Source organism: Mya arenaria, chromosome 6 (assembly GCF_026914265.1).
Source record: "Mya arenaria isolate MELC-2E11 chromosome 6, ASM2691426v1".
NCBI lineage: Eukaryota > Metazoa > Mollusca > Bivalvia > Myida > Myidae > Mya > Mya arenaria.
The window spans coordinates 33125597-33145851 of NC_069127.1; the positions used below are offsets into that span (position 1 = coordinate 33125597).

The 20255-nt window shown below is 34.9% G+C and overlaps 2 protein-coding genes across 2 annotated transcripts; one reads left to right on the forward strand and one right to left on the reverse strand.

The window, feature by feature from the left end:
* Positions 1-994: 994 nt before the first annotated feature.
* Positions 995-9577, reverse strand: LOC128238910 (fucolectin-like). The gene is made up of 4 exons (XM_052955223.1): positions 9402-9577; positions 7291-7500; positions 5025-5234; positions 995-3279 (listed from the first exon to the last, which is right to left on the reverse strand). The coding sequence occupies exons 1-4, from the start codon at positions 9460-9462 to the stop codon at positions 3050-3052; spliced, it is 711 nt and encodes a 236-aa protein (XP_052811183.1). The 5' UTR covers positions 9463-9577; the 3' UTR covers positions 995-3049.
* A 7451-nt stretch (positions 9578-17028) lies between these two features.
* On the forward strand, positions 17029-18576 carry LOC128236737 (uncharacterized). Its single transcript, XM_052951819.1, has 3 exons — positions 17029-17151; positions 17577-17785; positions 18422-18576. Exons 1-3 carry the CDS (start codon positions 17042-17044, stop codon positions 18529-18531), a joined length of 429 nt encoding a protein of 142 aa, XP_052807779.1. The 5' UTR covers positions 17029-17041; the 3' UTR covers positions 18532-18576.
* Positions 18577-20255: the final 1679 nt, after the last annotated feature.

Genomic DNA, 20255 nt, shown 5'->3' on the forward strand with positions numbered 1-20255 from the left:
TCAAATGTAACATAGTGAATTGTTAGTAGTAAAACGTTTAATGATCATTTACAAATAATCTTTTATAAATATCTGCAATCTTATATGCTATATTGACTTTAGCTAGATGCTATGTTTTTGTTTTGTTAAGGGGATAATGATATGCGAAACTTTTAATTATAATTGACTTATTGATATAAGCAAATACAATCAATAGTATGCTTTGAAGAAATATATGTTTAAGAATCGTAAATTAGATCAATTAGTAGTATTAGACTAGTTCTCATATCGTAATAAAACATGCACTTTTATGAGTGGACTACCATTTTGGTACATTTTTTTGTGGTCATTATTGAGTCTATGTGAGAGTTGGTATGGTCCATAATGATATAATCATCAAATAAAAGATACTTTTCAAAAGGTACAAATTGGCGACAAGTTGATTTCCGGCCCGATGTAAGCTGATGTGCAAATATAAGCGGAATTCATCAATTTTTGAACTCGTGTCGACCATCTTCGGGTGCAAATACGTTGAGTTGGTCCGTAAAACAGAAACAGTGTTACACCAAAGATGATTAATGACAACTTATCAAAGGGTGTTGAAGTACATAGAAAATTTACTTTTTCCGTACATTAATCAGCAATCTTGGACGCGATTTGTTAATACTTACTTTTTTGTTATTCTTTAATGTACAATTACACATTTTCTACATCGCAACATTCAAATTTTAATGATGTCCAGTCAATTTCAGGTGAAAAATGGTTTAAAATCTGACTACATTTAAACATTATTTATTGTCAAGTAGAAGCCATTATTCTTCAATACGTCAAATCATAAATAAAACATTTGAATTTATGATGACATTCTATGTTGGTTTTGAAAAAGACCTCAATCGTAGAGATATCATAAACAATTGAACAACTGATAAAATATTTAAAGCATTTAATTCAAAACCTTTGAAAGACAGAAAAAACACATCCATTAATTTATTTCTATGTGAGTATGAGCCGGAAAGGTCGATATTTCGCCGACTGGAAGTAGCAACCGTGGTGGCAGTAGTGGCCGACAACTCCGTTAACGTAAAACTCCATACAGCCTTTTAGAGGTAGCGGTCAGAATGCCGGATATAGTCACTCGCTCGGTGCCGGACATATCACTAAGTCCACATATATGTGGGGGAGTCATGATGGCCTAAATGTGGGGCTTAAAATGTGACACTGAAAATAACTGATTTTGACAAGCACGTCAATTAGGTTGATATATTTTAATGTTTTGAAACTCATTGCGACGATTAAGATTTATCAACATTGAAAATAACGACTGCTATCTTGAAAATCGTTTTCAGACAACACGAAAATATCGGGTGGAAAAGCTACTTGAATGTTTTCAACTCATTGTTATATGTTTTCTACAGATTTTAAGTATATCCAATGGTTTAAAAACAAGAATAAGAACATATTTACCGGAGAGTAAGCATGTGGTATTGCTTAGAGAGTATAATACCATGAAATATCATATAACAGATATTACTCGGAAGCAATAATACCAGAACATTAAATATAACAAAAATTGCTCGGAGACTATCAAGCCAGGACATATTATATAATATAACAGACATTGCCGGTAGATCGAATATTTTTTTAACATGTTAACATTGAAAAATCTGCTGTTTATGATGTAGAATTACATAATAATTTTTCTATTTTTCTATTTGTTTGGGCATTGTTCTTAAGGTAACCTTTGTGTTATTAATAAGTATTTATTGACATAGGTAGTGGCACCTTTGTATTATTAGTACGTATGTATTAATACAGGTGATTTCAGCTTTGTTAAGATCAGGCACTTAAAATATCTGATCTAAATCAGTACCATCTGACTACTGCTTAACAAAGTAAATTCAATTTGAACAATTCTGCAATTCCATTTCATAAAAATATTCCATTGAACAACTTTGAATTGGGTTTTTGATTCTGACAAACAGCATTACAACAAATATTGCCAAGTTTTGCAAAAAAAAAAACGCATTTACATTTGCTCAAATCACATCCAATATATTGGTTAGTGTTTCATGAAGACATAAATGCTACCATTAAGGTTGTTTTAACGCAAACGACACATACTTGACAATGCTTCTTTACTTTTAAGTTTCTTGAGTGCCATTGTAGATACTACCTTAAAGATGGCGCCTTAATCAAAATAAAGTTTATTGTACTAGGGCAGTTGCCTTAATTAACGGGTTAATGTGCAGTGCTTTTTCATCACGGATTACACAGATTTTCGTTTCATTGCCCTATAGTTGACAGCTGTATTAATTGTTATTTAGTTTGTTTTTTATTCACAGTCATATTTAAATGAAATTTTTAACAACTTGTATGAAAATTGACATGGTATAGACACAGGGTGTTTAACAGTGTTGCTATCAAACAAGAACTCGTTTAGGAAATCTACAAGAATATAATAACAAAATAATTACGTAATTAGTTATATTCATCCTCGAAATGAATTTAAATATTTTATATGACATAAGGCTTTTTAACGTGATACATATAGCGATTTGGAATAATAACCGATAAATGAACTGCATTTGTCAATGATAATTAAATACGTATAGAATGAACAAGCCATAACAGGGATCTTAAAGATGCACTTTTACTCCCAAATGAGATATTTAATACAATTTACCAAAAAGGATTAATAAATGTCGAAAACAACGGTTCTTATGAAGGATAATGCGTTTGATTTGAAAGAAATCTGCAGAAAACACGGTATTTCTACCTTATGAGATGATAGTAGATCACAGTAAATCTTATAGCATTCACCAATCATTTAATATTTTTGCGTGTTCAGCTATTAAATACACGTTTACAATCTTGTTATCAGTAATTAATATTTTCCATAAATGCATTATTTAGTAAGTAGTTGAAGGTTTATCACTCAAAATTTATGTTTAATATAAAGTATGCATTATAAAAGCACTCACTCAAACAACGCAAATAAGTACGAATGTTTATCCTATGCGTGATTATAAGTTCGTAAAATCACTTATCATTACGTTTCGCCAACGTCGTATTATCCAATACGCTTCAATGCAGTGTATTCTGATGATGCATCTTCAGCCTCTTCCAATGGCGTCCCCAGCAGCTCGCAGGTCAAGTCCGCCGCATTATAGTTAGTACTACGGCATTCCGGACTGCTGTAGCATGCGTACGCACACCCTATGGGGCTGCGGACGTTGTTATGGGTGACCACTGGCGTGTTATCTTGGTATTTGGACATTGGGTATGCAGCGAAGGTGGAGCCTGAAATTCGGAAGGGCACTTATTACTGCGGATATTTTTTTAAAATGCCTAAAAAAAATATGTTAAAAGGGATTTTTCACAATTTTGTGAAGAGGTGTGCCTCATCAGAAAGATATTTATGCTAAAAAGATTCATAATTAAATGCGTTTTTATTATCTATTAATTTAAGCTCGATTGTGAAACACGCTTAAAAATTTGTAATTTTTCAGTTAGTTTACTGGACAGAAACCAGTAATGTCTCATTTTGAGAGGCAAAGAAAACTTTTGCGGACACTTTTACCACTAGAGAACTCTCACATTTAAGCACATTTGCGAGTAATCAATAATGTAATAATGATATGTAACGTAATACGAATTCGTGTTTTATGTCTGACCTCATGGATAAATCTCGATTATTTTCGATCTCTTATTACCTACGCAAAACTAATTTGTTCAGACCAATAATACATTCATTACAAAAAACTTCAGGGACAAGCAAAGAGGTCAATAATTCAAATATAAACTATGAGTCACTAGAAAGGAGTCCAAACGCCACTGAACGAGAGACACAAACTTACAAACACCTCACACAAACCGCACACTAAGGCCTAAAATAAAATATGTCAGCTTCGGGTAACCCGACCCTAACTATAAAAAAGCGCCAACCCTAACTACTTTTTCCGTTTCTGAGCGAAAAAAATATTCGTTAGCAAATAGAGAGTTATGAAGGGCGGATAAATGCAGATTTTAATCAGAATTATTGTTTAAATGATAAAATAAAGTCAGGCAATGACAGTAATGTAGGAAAGACTGTCATGTGCAAGAAAACACTCTGAACTTACGACAGATTTTGAAAAAATAAATAAAAAAAATAAAAATCCCTACCTACCCTACCTAGAAATTTTGGTAAGGTTACCCTAAACAAAAAAAAAATTTTTTTTGCCTAAAAAAAAAATACTTCATGATTAAATTGACCCCTTGGAACGGTCAATGAAACAAAAGGTCCAGTGGAAAATGAGTTAACTTGTGGTTTTAACTAGTTTGTATGCACAAAGCCTCGCGCTTTTCAAAACATTTATCAATAATTAATAAATTAAAAGGCTCATCGGAGCTAGCATCAAGTCACATATTTACTGCATCCAGTCACATATTTACTGCATCAAGTCACATATTTACTGCATTAAGTCACATATTTACTGCATCCAGTCACATATTTACTGCATCAACTCAAATATTATCCGCATCAACTCAACTATTTACTGCATCAAGTAACATTTTTACTGCATCAAAGCACATATTTACTACAACGTCACATACTTACTGCATCAAGTCACATATTTATTGCATTAAGTCACATATTAACTGCATCCAGTCACATACTTACTGCATCAAGTCACATATTTACTGCATTAAGTCAAATATTTACTGCATCAAGTCATATATTTACTACAACAAGTCACATTTTTTTCTGTATCAAGTCACATATTCACTGCATCAAGTCAAATATTTACTGCATCCAGTCACATATTTACTGCATCAAGTCAAATATTTACTGCATCAAGTCAAATATTTACTGCATCAAGTCAAATATTTACTGCATCAAGTCGAATATTCACGCATCAAGTGACATATTTACTGCGTTAAGTCACATATTGATTATGATTTTACTATTTCTTCTTTTACAATATTCTACCGGTGTTATATTACACTATTCGAACTGTGACATTAAACCATGGGTCTTAAGGTAAATATTGTATGAAGTAAACCTTTCTTTCTCCCTTCGACTTCCACCTCACACAGAGTAAGCTGCTGATATGGAGGATTGCGTGTGATGTTGACGTAGCGAGCCTGGCTGTAGGAAGGTAAGGTGAATGTGTAGCTTGCGCCTACAGCTCCCTCGTGGAATCCAACCAGAGAATAGGGCCCGTCTTTTTCTACTCCAAGGTATACCTCGACATTTTGAAGCCTAGCTCTCTCTAAAGTTTAAGATCATCATGAATTTTCTGATAATTTAGGCAATCTGAAATACAAAAAACTCCAAAACGCATAAAAGGATTTCGTGCGAGTTTTCGAAATATGGTATCGTTATATCAGTATAATTGTAAGTTAAGCCACTGTTTGCAAATGGAATAAGCATTTCGAGGTTTTGCAGCATTGGGTAGTGGCGGCAATGTTTTCTCCGCTCCTAAAACACGATTGCCTTCTAAATGAATTGATTTTCGGGGACATATTGATGTGCAGCTAATTCGATTGACAGCCAACTACAAGCAGAACTTCAAATGCCAATGCGGTGAGGTGTTACTCCAAATTAACTTAAATCCACTTAGAAATGATGCGAGTGACTGTTTTAGCATTGGCGGTATGACATTGGTGAACGTGAATTTTATACCTGATTGACAAGCACGTTTTGCTTAGTTTGTTTGCAAACAGTAATAGTGTTAGACGTAATAAACTATAAACATTAAAACCCGTGCAAAAAGTCAGCCTATAACAAAAAAGTGTTGCAGATGGTAATAGTTTGGATTCATTAGTTACATTTAAAGCACATATTCTCTCCAAATTGAGCTATTTCATGTTTTGAGTTATTCAATTCTTTATATCTACGAAACGTATAAAGGAACTCTTATGTTCATAGCGAAACGCAGATTATATTCATCCTGGTCCGAGTGCAAGTAACCCAATTCGCTGGTTGCAGTAAAACAAAGTTACCTAATGCTCAAAATCTTGCACACCCTAGGAATGTTCCAGTCTTGTCTTTAAATTCATCCGCATTTCAAGAAAACACTGAACAACTCGCCCGCGTGTTTTACATTGAATTTAGTCTTTAAGAAACCTAACGTCAAATTATTAAAAAAAAGTTCTACTTGTATTCGTAGCCTCCCATTCCCTCAAAAAGTCTGGATCCTTTGTCTAGTGTGTAGGATAGATTGATTGATATTTAGTACAACTGTTATGAATCCTCTATTTGTTTACCAATATGCTTCATGTATGCATTTCCTTTCATTTTTCGCACTTTTTCTTTTCATTTTGAATTTAGGTTCGGCCCCTAAATTGTAGGGTTGGTCGGGTCACTGGAATTTGATTTTTTATCCATAACATTAAACATGATTAGAAAGAAATTGTTGAACATAGCCACTGTACTAATTATTATAACAAGTGCCATAGGACCAACGTAAGAGTATACCCGCTTGAGTGAAATATTAATCAAAAAGTAGATCAAGCGAGTACTTTCAAACCACAAACCATTTAGCTTCAAAACCGATAAGGGTGGAAAGCAGCCCGTGTCCGATGTAAGTTTCAGCATGATTTGATTCAATGTCATGTGGTAGTAAAACACTACAAAAACGCATTTACCTTTGAGTATTATCGTATTTCGAGCTAACTTCGCTGTAGACCTTTAAAGATACACTGTTATTCACACGTAAGATTTACCACATTAAAACTTTTGTTTTAATATTCCAAAAAGGATGAATAAATGTCGAAAACAATGGTTCTTATGAAGGATACCGAGTTAAATTTGAAAGAAATGTGCATAAAACACGGTATTTCTACGTTATGAGACTATAGTGGATCACAGTAAATCTTTAAGCATTCACCAATCATATAATATATTTGCGTATTCAGCTATAAAATATACGGCTACAATCTTAATATCAGTAATTAATATTTTCCATAAATGCATTATTTAGTAAGTAGTTAAAGGTTTATCACTCAAAAATTATATTTGTTAAACTTGTGTATGTATTGACTTTTGATTAAGAGTGTTACTTTAATTACACTATTATGGTAAATGATGAACTCTTAACACATGCGCAGCTGACGTAAGTATACATACTTAAAAGCGCCAAACTTGAAACACGCTTATCGATTAGCGGCGATAAGGGTTGCCACAGTGAAATAGTTTAGTCATTCCTATGATCAAAAGTATTGGAATTCACTATTTAAATATATGTGTTTAAACTTTTAATTGATTCAATGGATAATGCATTTTGCTACAAATCTATGAGAAAGATACTTTGCCATTATACGTACGGTCATTTCGGTTGTAGATTGTAACGCTGGACACTTGATATATATCACCCAGGTCGACACTCCAAACTGCATCAAATGAGCTGGTATGTGAACATGAATTATCGGCACTTGTGTTCCCATCGACCGCTCTCTCGGCTGATAAATATTCAACGTTATCAAAGTACGTGTCCGTCTGGTATGCTGGTTTTCCAAGAGCAACATTCCTGGTGTCTTTGTAAAAATAGACCACAGAGTTAAATTTGTAAAAATATCAAATATAGGCATCTGCATTATAAGAACTTATAACTAAAAAGTCATTCACTGGCTGCAGCGGCGAACGCCGAAATGAGCTTTACAACCCAACTTATGAGAAGCCTTTGGGCGGAAATGTTTGATTTCATGTAAATGCGCCTCCGGCATTAATCGGCGTACACCGATTCCCCAGTCTAGTTTGATCGTCATGTTTGCAGGTTACCGGCATAAGTCTAGTCATGTGACCGGCCATCCCCGGCGAACGCCAAAGATCTATGAACTATCAGTTCTAAAGGTGTACGCACAATATCAAATATGAATATTTACATCTCATCTCCCATTCCTTAAATGAACTGCCCGTTTATCGATGAACGCAACATCTTTGGATATGTTCGGATCGCAATTCATTGCATAACGATATACAAGCAAACTATTGATCTTTTTATTGTTTGTATTGTGTCAGCTGATCTCGTTAAATATAAATCAACATTTTAGAAAGTGTTAATTTGTTATGTTTTAAATATATTGTTGCCATAAGTGTTTCAATTTTACGTTTAAAAGTGATTTCAAGTGGTTGATCTTTTCCCGCGTTAGTGTGAAGTCATTTGAAAAAATGTTTCCGGTTACAGTCGGGTCGTTCTCTTTACAGAATGGGTAAGAAAAAAGTACTGAAATTTCTTCTTAAATGAAATGAAGTAATTTTTTAACAATTCTTGAATGAAATTATGAACTATTGGTGTAAATATAAGGAATGAATTGTCATTATCGGGATATGAACGCAGTTGGGTTGGTCAAAACAGGACTCCATGCGTACTTTGACCAGCCCAATTGCGTTCATATCCCCGATAATGACATCAACCCCGCAATTCATTCCTTAAAAGGATAAAGTATGATATGATTTAGGTGATAACTGAAAGGCAAAATCATACGCGGATTAACTGAATCATGAGTTGACATTTTCTAAGCGTTGCATTTTTGGACGTCACGAATTAAAATATTATGCTATATAGTTTAAAAAAGATTATTACGGAAAGCATATAATACAACATGATGGCATATTTGTCTTAGTATATATCACGTTATATTTTACATAACATAAATGTGTCCCTTATATGTACATATAAAGTCGATCGGTCCGTATATCAGTGTATTTTAATAAAAAAAAACAGTTTTATGACGTCAGCGGTCCATATCATATTTTTGGGCGGTCCGGACCTCGCAAAAATAATATGGACCGCTAATGTCATAAAAATGGTTAGTACGACTTGCGATTTTCACAACGGCGAACTCTTTTCGCAGGTAAACATTATTTGCTTTGTTCAATAAAACACATCAAAAACGCTATACTTTTTTAAATGGAAGTATAAAATTTTCGGTACAATATAAGGAATATAACACACGACTTCGTGCCATATGGCATTAAAAGGACCAGCCAGTCAGCCCCCGAAGCTGAAGGGACCTCGGCTAACGCCTCGGTACATATACACCTTCGTTGGCTGACTGGCAGGTCCTTAAAATGTCATAATTATGGCCCTCAGTGGTGTGTTATATTTCCTAAATATTGTCCATAAAACGGGATATAAACTTCATCATCAGTCATTACCTAGTACAGATGAATGCACCATATTTTAAAGCTTTTTTATTTTTTTTTTCATTTATTAAGTCTCATCAGAAGGGTAACCAGTAAGTAACGCACCAGTAGATCAACGATATTTTAATATACATTATAAGTTTACATTGGCAATATGTAAAGCAGTACCTACAAATATTTCGATACTCCGGTAGTGAGTGCAGTAACTTAAACATGAATATGTATGGTTAGTTTGTCCTGATGTATGAGTATTTTTAAATTATATACAATATCTAAACATGTAACTTACCTGCGTACTGTATGCTGAGGACGACAACCACCACGGGACTTAAATGCACAAATTTCACCATTCTGGATGTTCTCGATAGCTAGTTGAATGTTTACCCAACTCCACTTAAATAAAATAAAGAAGTCCGAAAACGTTCTTTTCATGAAGTAAAACGAAATGTGTGTGCACCGCGCTTGATCACGGGTTTTTATATTATGTTATTGCGTAACTCAATAAATATAAAAGCATTGACAACTTCACAAGGCAGTGTATTATAAATTCTCAGTCAACAATAGAATAAATTAAATCGATGATTAAAAATTCATACATTTAGCTTGCAAAACATCCCTGTTATTCCTTTATGTTATACAAATACAAATACAAATACATTTGTATAGCGCAAAAAGTATTGTTCAATATTCGATTGCGCTTCACACAGTTCATGCGCTATTTCACACAAGGTATATACAGTCATTTACACATAAAATCTGGTAGGCTCCTAATTATAAAACAGTCCAAACAAATAAGTTTTCAGTTCCTTTCTAAAAGTAGGTTCATTTTTAATGTGTTTTATGTCTCTAGGAAGAGCATTCCACCATTTTGGCCCAACCACAACAAGTGATCTGTCAGCAATTCTGGTTCTGGTTCTTGGAACAATGATACAATTCTTCATGTCAACTGTTGAATAGTTTTGGTAATACTGTATACTTTATGACTGTTGTTTGAATGTTTACGACTTCTGTTGCAACGCTTTATGACAGATGTTGCAAAGCTTTAAAACCGCTATTGTAAAAAATTGTTTGGTCTTATGTTGAACAACTTTGTGGCCCCCGTTGTTAAAGGGGCTGTCTCACGTATGATTAAATATCGAAAACAAGAAGAAAATTGTCGAAAACTGACATAAACTTGGCATCGATGTGTACAATGCATTGAAACTTACTAACTGAAGTACCACATAGTTTACAATTTATTTAAGTTTAGCAAGTATTTCGCATTTTCCATTAAAAAAGATACTGGGTAAGTCTACCAAGTAGAATTCATTCCTTATGCGTGATTGGCTAGTCGGTGTTATAACGGGATATTACCGAGGTAGGTGTATAGCTTAATTATGTCACCCGATTAGAATAAGCTTTTTAAGCTCAGTGAGTAAGACGCTGGAATTCAATTTTGTCCTGAGATTCGTTACAGAAAAAAACTTTTTTTGGTGCCAATCTGGTGTACAGTCCCTTTAAGGTTTGAGACTGTTGTCTTTATGAACGCTGTTTTAAACTTTTCAGGCCGCTGTAGTGAAGCTTTAACGCCGTTGCAAATCATTATGACCGTTGTTTCAAGGATTGTTGTCTTATGTTGCAAATATTGACATCCTATGTGGTACATATTTTAGGCCGCAGTTGCGAAGCCTTATGACTTCACCTGCAATTTTATGGACGCTGTTGCAATGCCTGATGACCGCTGTTGCAAAGATATATAACATTACATTGGTATTTGCTTGCTACATTTTATGCAGCCGATCCTCAGTTTTCCGATAATGAATAAAACATGTTACTCACAAATATGCAGTCGTTGATTCGTGAGTTAGTGGTAACACACTTGACGGTCAATCTTGGGGTCAGAGGTTCGATTCCCCGCCGCACCACTAAACAAATATCAATCTTCTTCCGGTAGGGACGTTATGTTTGGGTCTCGTGTGAAAGTGCTATACACTGGTGCACGTTTAAGAACCAGGGTAGCTCTAACCAGGGTTGCATTCTGTATGTGCACTATGCTCCAAAAACCTAAAATGACAAACAATATTATCGGAGCAGTCGCCGAATGGACGAGCCCAAGTGCAAGTATTAATAAGTTTACACACACACACACACTATTATGTCGTTGATGGAGGATTTAAAAGTCTGAAGATTTACAGCGTTTAATAGCGATGCCTTGTCCTACACAATGTTTTATTTCAAAATGTATTGTTAAAATCTACAACACAAGGTATGGACTAGAGGTGCAATTTTTCAAACGTTGAACACGATGAATGATTGTTTCATACAAATGTCGGGAGGGGGATTTGTGATAGAAGCAAGCTAGAAATGAGACTCCAGATGATACAACTGAAAGACTTTTTTTGTCAAAAACTGATTGTATTATTGTCTAAAATGTAATTGATAGCGTTCAGTACAACGCATTGAATGACTGAATTGCTGATGTATCACATCGCTTTCGATACATGTGTCTTTCGAAGTTTTTGCGTATTTCTGATTCGAAAATTTACTGGGTTTGTCTACCACGTAAATCATCCCATTTAATTTAAAATCAAATCGGTATATGAATCTGTTCTATTCACGTGACTTTCACATGCTAAATTTACACACTAAAATCTGGGAAACCATTATTCGTACTAAAACGGTTAAATATTAGTTTTATCATGTTAAAATAAAGAATAACCGGCCTCGTACTAGCTCGTATTAACAATTCTAGACATTTGTTGAGAAAATACTGTATTTGCAGAATTTTTGAGCATCTGGTGTCTAGTCCCTTTAAAGTTTATGATCCAGCTGGTATCAGGAATTAAACATGTCGTATTTTCTGTCTGAATTCAAAATGAATGACAAGTCGAAATTGAATGCATATGATACACACACGTATTTTAGACGTCAATGTTCGGTTACTACTCGCAGATATGCAATAGTCTCCCGAAGATGTGCATAATGTCCTGAAAAGTGTTGGTGTTTTTTTTAATGAATTTCCCTTATGTTTTAAAATGCAGTGGAACCTTTAGATGATTAAATGTTCCTTTTGGTGCTAGCCCATTTGTACACCGCACGGCCTGTTGCGAAAAGTTTATTCTCAAAATTATCTGGGAGGCTATTTAAAAGAACAACTAATTGTCATTGATTTTGGTTTTGTAATTTGATTACCACGAGGACTGTCTGGCGTGTAACATTAGCTAAAATGTTTAGAAATGTTCTAAGCATTGTGGTGTTTGGAAAATCATAATCGAAATATTATTGTAAAATACTTGAACAGTCGGTGTATGAATAATAAATGGGTCTTCCTAAAATTACAATAAATTGCAGTAGATTGTCTGAATATTTCGTTTTAAATTACTGCATTGTCATAGCTAATGAAGCAAATCTATCAAGTAATATCCTTATTTTTTCAGGTTAACAATTCAGTATTAAATTAAGTTGCAAAACATTATATATATAATTAATAGTTATTCATTCATAACGCTTTCAAACATTATCGTGAACGGGTCGTTAAATATAATTTATGCTTTATTTTCAAAGGACTATGATAATCTTGCGTATGCTAATAAATAAAATATAAGGTGATTTGTTAACCACTGCAATCTAGCTTCATTTGCTGAACAGCTTTTCAACATTTCACATAACAATACCACATTGAATTATTTATTGAAAACTAAGCTACAATTGTTATGCTTTCCAGTGTGAACAAATAATGATTTGTTTTCGCAACGTCCAAAACATCGACGCTCTTAGATAAAGGCCTAAACATTTCTCGAACATTCTTAAGCATAACTTACGTAAGTATCTTAATATTTCGTGTAGCAAAAGTACTTACTTGAATATGATTTTATAAAACAATAAGTAGTTTTTTTTCTTATTTACCTCAATATCATATCCTTTTAAGGCCTCCAAACTCTTAAAAAGGGGAATATTACTAAATATATACCAGATCAAAAAGTGTGCTGAGCTTGATCCTGTTATAACAGACTGAGATGTTTCGAGAAATTGGGGCAAGCCTCAGTAAAATCTAGCATTGCAAAATAATTGTCTGGAATCGAATAGAACCCTCCAGTTGAAAGTTTAGGAAGATAACCTTTATTAATATTAAATGAATGATTAAAAAAACGAGTGGTTCCAGTGTCTTGTTAATATTTAAGAATACACTCGATAACTCATTCAAATGATTAAAGCACATACAAGTTTGATATTGGTAAACACTCGTTTTGACTGTAAATGTATTCTAAGAACTATTTCCCATACATTGTGTTAAGATAATGTTTTAGAGAAACATGAGCAGGAAATGTACTTGAATAATAACTAAATGCAAACTAGTTCTAGCCCCTAGTTGACTCGTGTCCCAGTGAACATTTTACAGAGAGATTCAATTTATTGATACAGTTAATTGGATGCGTGCGTGGTATGTTTGTGGTAGGCTTTTTTTAACAGAACAGAACAGAAGATTATTTCGATTTATGGAACATGGCATTTCGCAATACAAATATAAACCAGTAACCAAACTTTTTTATCCATGTGATCATCGTGACAAGGTAGTCAGTTTTCTATTCATCGGTGGTCTATTGTCAGATCTCTGTACTTCAGGTTTTCCATATTCTGAGAATATTTTGGTAAGCTTCTCAATAGCTAATTTTGCATTAAGAGATGTTATAACTTTAACAATGGGGAATCTCGAAAAGTCATCAATCAAAATAAGAAGTTATTTTCCATCTGTCCAAATAATTTCAAGCTCAGTGAAACCCATTCCTGTTTTGGCATTTCAGTCACTTGAAGTAGTTCTCTGGATGTTTTTATTATTTGCTGCCAGACAGGAAATAACTCAACCATTTTGTCAAATGTTGGAAAGTACACCTTTTCGTGCAACAGTTGTTTTATTCTCGCTATTCATTGGTGTCCTTCGTGTGCTATTGAAATATCATTTTGATGCAACCAGTAGGCAGCACTCTTTTATTTTAATGCAAGAGCATTTCGCCGTTATCGAACGTCAAAACTGTCATATCATTCTTCACACGAGCAAGTGTATCTTATTGCATGTCGTTGTCGCAGCTTGTCTCATTGTTTATGTCCTACAACGTCATCGATTGGAACATCATGGTACGTTATGAATGACAGATATGTTTTGCTATTAAGACTGCGCTGCTTGCTTTTGTGATTGTGACATCAGGTGGGAAGTCCGACATGTTTGATTTACCTGGCTTGTATATGACATCAAAATCATTAACATGCATTTTAAATCGACATCGTTAGAGTCTGACGGGCGGTTTGGAATTCAAGTTTTTGTACATGTGTTCAAGCGCTTTTGCGTCTGTTAGGACGGTTAACCAAAGAGGTTGCAATGCCAGTTTGTAATGGCCCATACGATAGCTAAATTGTCATTTTCGGTATGAGAGTATTTTGTTATCTGTCAATGATTTGCTTGCATAGTGGCTAACTAATTTTCCTCCTTGCAGCATGATAGCTTCGATACCTACGGGGCTTGCATCAGCAACAATTCGAGTATAAAGCTTCGATACCTACGGGGCTTGCATCTGCAACAATTCGAGTATAAAGCTTTGATACCTACGGGGCTTGCATCTGCAACAATTCGAGTATAAAGCTTCGATACCTACGGGGCTTGCATCTGCAACAATTCGAGTATATAGCTTCAATACCTACGGGGCTTGCATCTGCAACAATTCGAGTATAAAGCTTCGATACCTACGGGGCTTGCATCTGCAACAATTCGAGTATAAAGCTTCGATACCTACGGGGCTTGCATCTGCAACAATTTATGTATAAAGTTTTTGACCGAAACCTATCACACAGACATTACAATTTCACTGCTTATATCCGATTTAAGTTTGTCAAAGATTGTTGATGTCTTTCTTCCCAAAACAATTTGATATTTTTCTTCACGTGTATATGCAAAGATTCTGCAGTTGTTCAGTAGTCAGGTATGACTCTGGAGACAAAGTTTGACACTGTCATGTTGAACAGGTGTGTTTTTGGTAGATTTACACTTTTTCTTATCGGCAGAAAATCGACTTGCAATGACACTGATGTAACGTATGGTAAGAAATTGCAACTGTTTCCATTCGTTACGTATATCATGGCTGTCGTAAACTTGTCTTGGGTCTCCGACATCGTTTGAAACTGGCCCATAATTGTGACGGCTTTAGTTGAACCATATGCGTATACTTTCGTATCCGTTTTGTTTTATGTTCACTTCGGATTCATGGCATTGTTTGCTTTTTCATCAATGACATCAATGACCCTGTGTCTACGAGCATTTTATGGCATGATTTTCAACTATGACTTTGATTGTAGGTCCCTTGCAGGATATGTTTGGCTTGCTTGAATATATTGCATATAAGTCCAAATTAAAGTTACCGCCCTTATCATCGTCCAATATTTCATTGTCTTTAAAACCAACGGTACTTACTGGCTTTGACTGTTTACGTTTTGAACGACAACAAGCTCAATATTTTGGAATATTATCGCAATTCAAAAAAGGTTGGAAATTAAAATCAACAATAGTCCTGTAAATTAATGCCAACACAATACATAATATTTTGCGCAATCAATAGATTTGCTATGCATATAACAAAAAAAATAGAGTTCAATCATTAGCCTAGTATGATTTTCTACTGGATTGAAATGATTGAATGAAAAACATTGTAATGAGGGACACCTTTAATTTAAGGTGTTCGATGCATAACATAAACCTTCATTCGAATGTTGACATGCTTTGACGTTTGGACGAGAACTTCATTACGTTATTACCTCCAAAGATAGTTTCTTGGCAAACTGACAAATAGCAAGATATGGATAGGGTTTGTCTACTCGAAATATTCATTTTTTAGAATAAATGTTCATTTTTGAACAACCTTTATATAACAAACAAAAATGTGTCCATTGTTTTAGAACCATGATCACGACCGACACACGATTACGTATACACCTGCGGTTTGGTTTATGTGCTTCAAAGAGTGACCCATTTTATACGATGATGATCAATTGCTATCATCTTAAAGGAACTGTGTCACAGATTGGCACCAAAAACCAAAAAAAACAATCTGTTACGAATCTCAGGACAATTATCTAATAGATTGTGTTACGCTAACAATAAACTTTTTCCAATGGCATTTATGTATCCGAAGTTATTTTTTATACCCTTAAAGTGAGTTTAGTCGGACAGTATTTCAACAATGGCCATTTTCAATGGGAGAATTATTTTATTCCATTATTTTAAAGAAAGAAGATAAACAATCAGTTTGTATTGTTTTGAGAATCATTCCATTTTGTCAAAACCATGAACAGTTAAGAATATCTCTCAGTATATCGTGCTTCATGATATGATCACGTGATTTCTTGAAACTTTCCTATTTCAAACAATGAAAATTTATAAAAGAAATGTGAGCAACTATCGAATAATGAATGTATTAGGACTGTGTGTTATCTGCTCACTACAGACCTGAACAAACACAATCAAAGTTTACAAAAGAAGGACCAATGAAAACAAACTGTTACTGTGTCACGGACACTTCCGCTTCAAGGACACTACATCAGCTTTAAATATCTACAGGGACGGTACACCAGATTGTGTACGAATTAACTGCTAAACTAATATAAATTGTAAACTATGAAGTACTTCAGTTGGTAAGTTTCAATGCATGGTACACATCGATGCCGAGTTTATGTCATTTTTCGACAATTTTCTTTTTTATTTTCGCTATTTTATCATACGTGAGACAGCCCCTTTAATGACGAAACAAAAGTTGAAAGCGGGCAACCTTGACCCACACAACAAACACGACTTTGGTTAGCACGCAGACAAACCCTATCTAACACACACAAATTTAGAATAATTACATACAATTGTGGTATAAGACCACAAGATAAGAGATAGCAAAATTATATTCTACTGTAAACATGGTCATTGTTACAATAACGAAGGTGTTGTTCTTTGGTACTATTATTGGGGCCTCTGTTGCACAGTTGTTTCATAACCCATGTGATGTCGACGTCTGGGCGGATTCCAGGTAACTTTTTCATAGTGTTTACACATTGAAAATAGCGCTGAAGATGTTTTGCATGTGTTTCGACGTGTTATAAATTTATAATTACACGCAGGTACAAACATAGTATTAATGACAACAACGGACTTACATTTGTTATGTTTTAATGATAATAATTAAGAAGGGGCTATCAAAATAGCAATGTAGTTTTGAGAAATATTTGGTTCTTGTAATATACAGCAAAGTTCAGCAAATAGTATTGTACCACTTAAATATCAGAAATCTAAGGATTAAAACATTAAAGTATCTGTTGGGATGACATGAAGCAGGAAATACTTTGCACCAGATGTAAATAGTAATGCTGAATACTTACTTTTTACTTTCACAACATTTCCTTGAATGAATAATTTCCAAAACAGTGTAAACAACTCCTTTACTTTTTTCACAAGTGAGTCAGAGTACATCGAACGGACGGTGCCGGGTCACTGCTCGAATGGCACGTTCCGCTGGGATTATCCTCGGAAGACGGTGCTTCTCCACTTCCCTCCGGCAATGAACGGTCACTTCCGCTCCGTTTGTGTCCGCAACCAGATCCTGGGAAACGTGTTTACGGTCCGTGACGCCACACACACATTGGGCATGCCAATGTTGATTGGAGGTTAGTGGTACAAAATTAGTTTGAACACATGAAATGTATCAATTGACGATCTATTTTGCTTTATTATTCTGCTTTTAACTCCACTGTGAGATGTCAAACGGTTTAAATATGAGTTATGCTCGAGCCGGTTTCCTAGGAAGAAAGTATTCCTATTCACTTTTGTCCCATGCACCACCGTAGGACTAGAAGCCATGACATGCTTGGTGACATAAATTGAAATGTTTATCGTGTCAGAGATGTGATGTGTCGGCAGGCTAACTTGAATCATGTTGAAAAGTGTTACATTATGATTTGTTAATGTATAGCGTTTCAATTTTTCGTTGAAAAGTGATTAACGGTAAAAACTGTATTTATTTTTTCCCGCAATATTATTACGGATCGTTCTTTCTTCAATCAAATTTAGTTTGTGTTTTTTAACAATTCTTGAAAGAAGTAATGAACTATTCGTGTCAATACAAATAACAAATAACTTAATTGGTATCATTATCGAGTATTTGAACGCAGTTGGGCACATGTTAACCAGCCAAACTGAAACTACGTTCATACCCCGATAATGACACCGATCATGCTATTCGTTTCTTGAACACTATGGCCAAAGGTTTTAATAATCCTGATATTGTACTTCCTGAATTTCAGAGATGGAGAGCTGCACTTTAAAGCACGACAAGAATATAACTCTACGGATCGATGCACCGGATACATTGTACTACATGGCCGCCCTTTGGTACCGCCTGAAAGTTGAATAGGGATTGGATATAAACCTGGTTATAATAAGATACCTTGAACAGAAACTTCGTTGTTTTGTAAATTTGTATACTAAATATTCCTTTTTTATAAAACCCAGAGAACCTAGACTAAGAGACACACACACGCACACACACGCTCACGAACGCACACACGCATGCAAACACGCACGCACACACACAAGCACGCACACACAAAAGCATGCACGCTCACACACACACAATATTCCAAAAGGAAGCATTTAACCTTTAAACAAGACATCTAATAAATTGTTATTGGCAATTCAGAAGGGAGCTCACCTTGTTTATATATATATATATATATATATAACTCAAGCCTTAAACCATGCTTTATATAAAAGTAGCACATTACCACAATTGCTCTGTTAATATTTTATTTACCTTCATTTTTTTTATAGAAGTAACTTATATGTATCATGTGTTTGTTTATTTGAATTTATCAAGGTCCGCCCGCGCCTTCTGACTGCATTATGACTTGACCCCGCCGTGACGCCATCACAATTTAAAATGTGTTTGAATGCCAGAAGTGACATAAGCTAGATGCGACTGCAAGAGATCCGTATGTGATATCATAACTCTTTGCTCTTGAACTTGTACTGAGTACTCCCAGAACTAACCAATTAATGATTAGCGCTAGGCAAAAAGCTACTGGTACCATACTTTAACAATTTTCGGTTTGAACCCCAAATCTTCAGCACTCGAAGCGAACGCTATACGTCTGAGTTATCGGAGTGGCACTTTGATGCACCCATTATGATGTTCTTTTGTATGACACTGTTAGGACACATGGTCGATATTTAGTAAGGATATGATTGACTTTAAGGCATTGCTTAAGAAATGTCTGGTTTGTTAATTCACTGATGCATCTGCTGTTTATTACCCTGGTGTCACAGCAGGTTGCCAGATTTCCTCCTTTTTGTCTACTGGCTTATTGCTAGTGCTGGTTGTCAAAGAAATGGATTGCAACGGCCATGATTATTGATTAATCTGATACCTGGTTGATGATAACATTCACCAGAGGGCGATTAAGAAATCTGATCAATGCCCCGGATTTGGTAGGGGGCTCACTTTTCAGATTGACGTTTAAGTTAATTTATTAAGACCTTTTTCGAAGGAGAAAGTAAAATTTCGAAAAACTGGTTTGCTTCTTATCAAACGCATGCAAACACTGACAAATGCATGCTAACACTGACAAATGCATGTTTACACTGACAAATGCATGCTAACACTGAAAAATGCATGCTTACAATGACAAATGCATGCTAACGCTGACAAATGCATGATAACACTGACGAATGCATGATTTCACTGACAAATGCATGCTAACACTGACAAATGCATGCTAACGCTGACAAATGCATGTTTACACTGACAAATGCATGATAACGCTGACAAATGCATGGTTACACTGTCAAATGCATGCTAACGCTGAAAAATGCATGCTAACACTGACAAATGCATGCTTACACTGACAAATGCATGCTAACACTGACAAATGCATGCTTACACTGACAAATGCATGCTTACACTGACAAATGCATGTTAACACTGACAAATGCATGTTAACACTGACAAATGCATGTTTACATTGGCAAATGCATGCTAACGTTGACAAATGCATGCTTACACTGACAAATACATGCTAACGCTGACAAATGCATGCTTACACTGACAAATGCATTCTTACACTGACAAATGCATGCTAA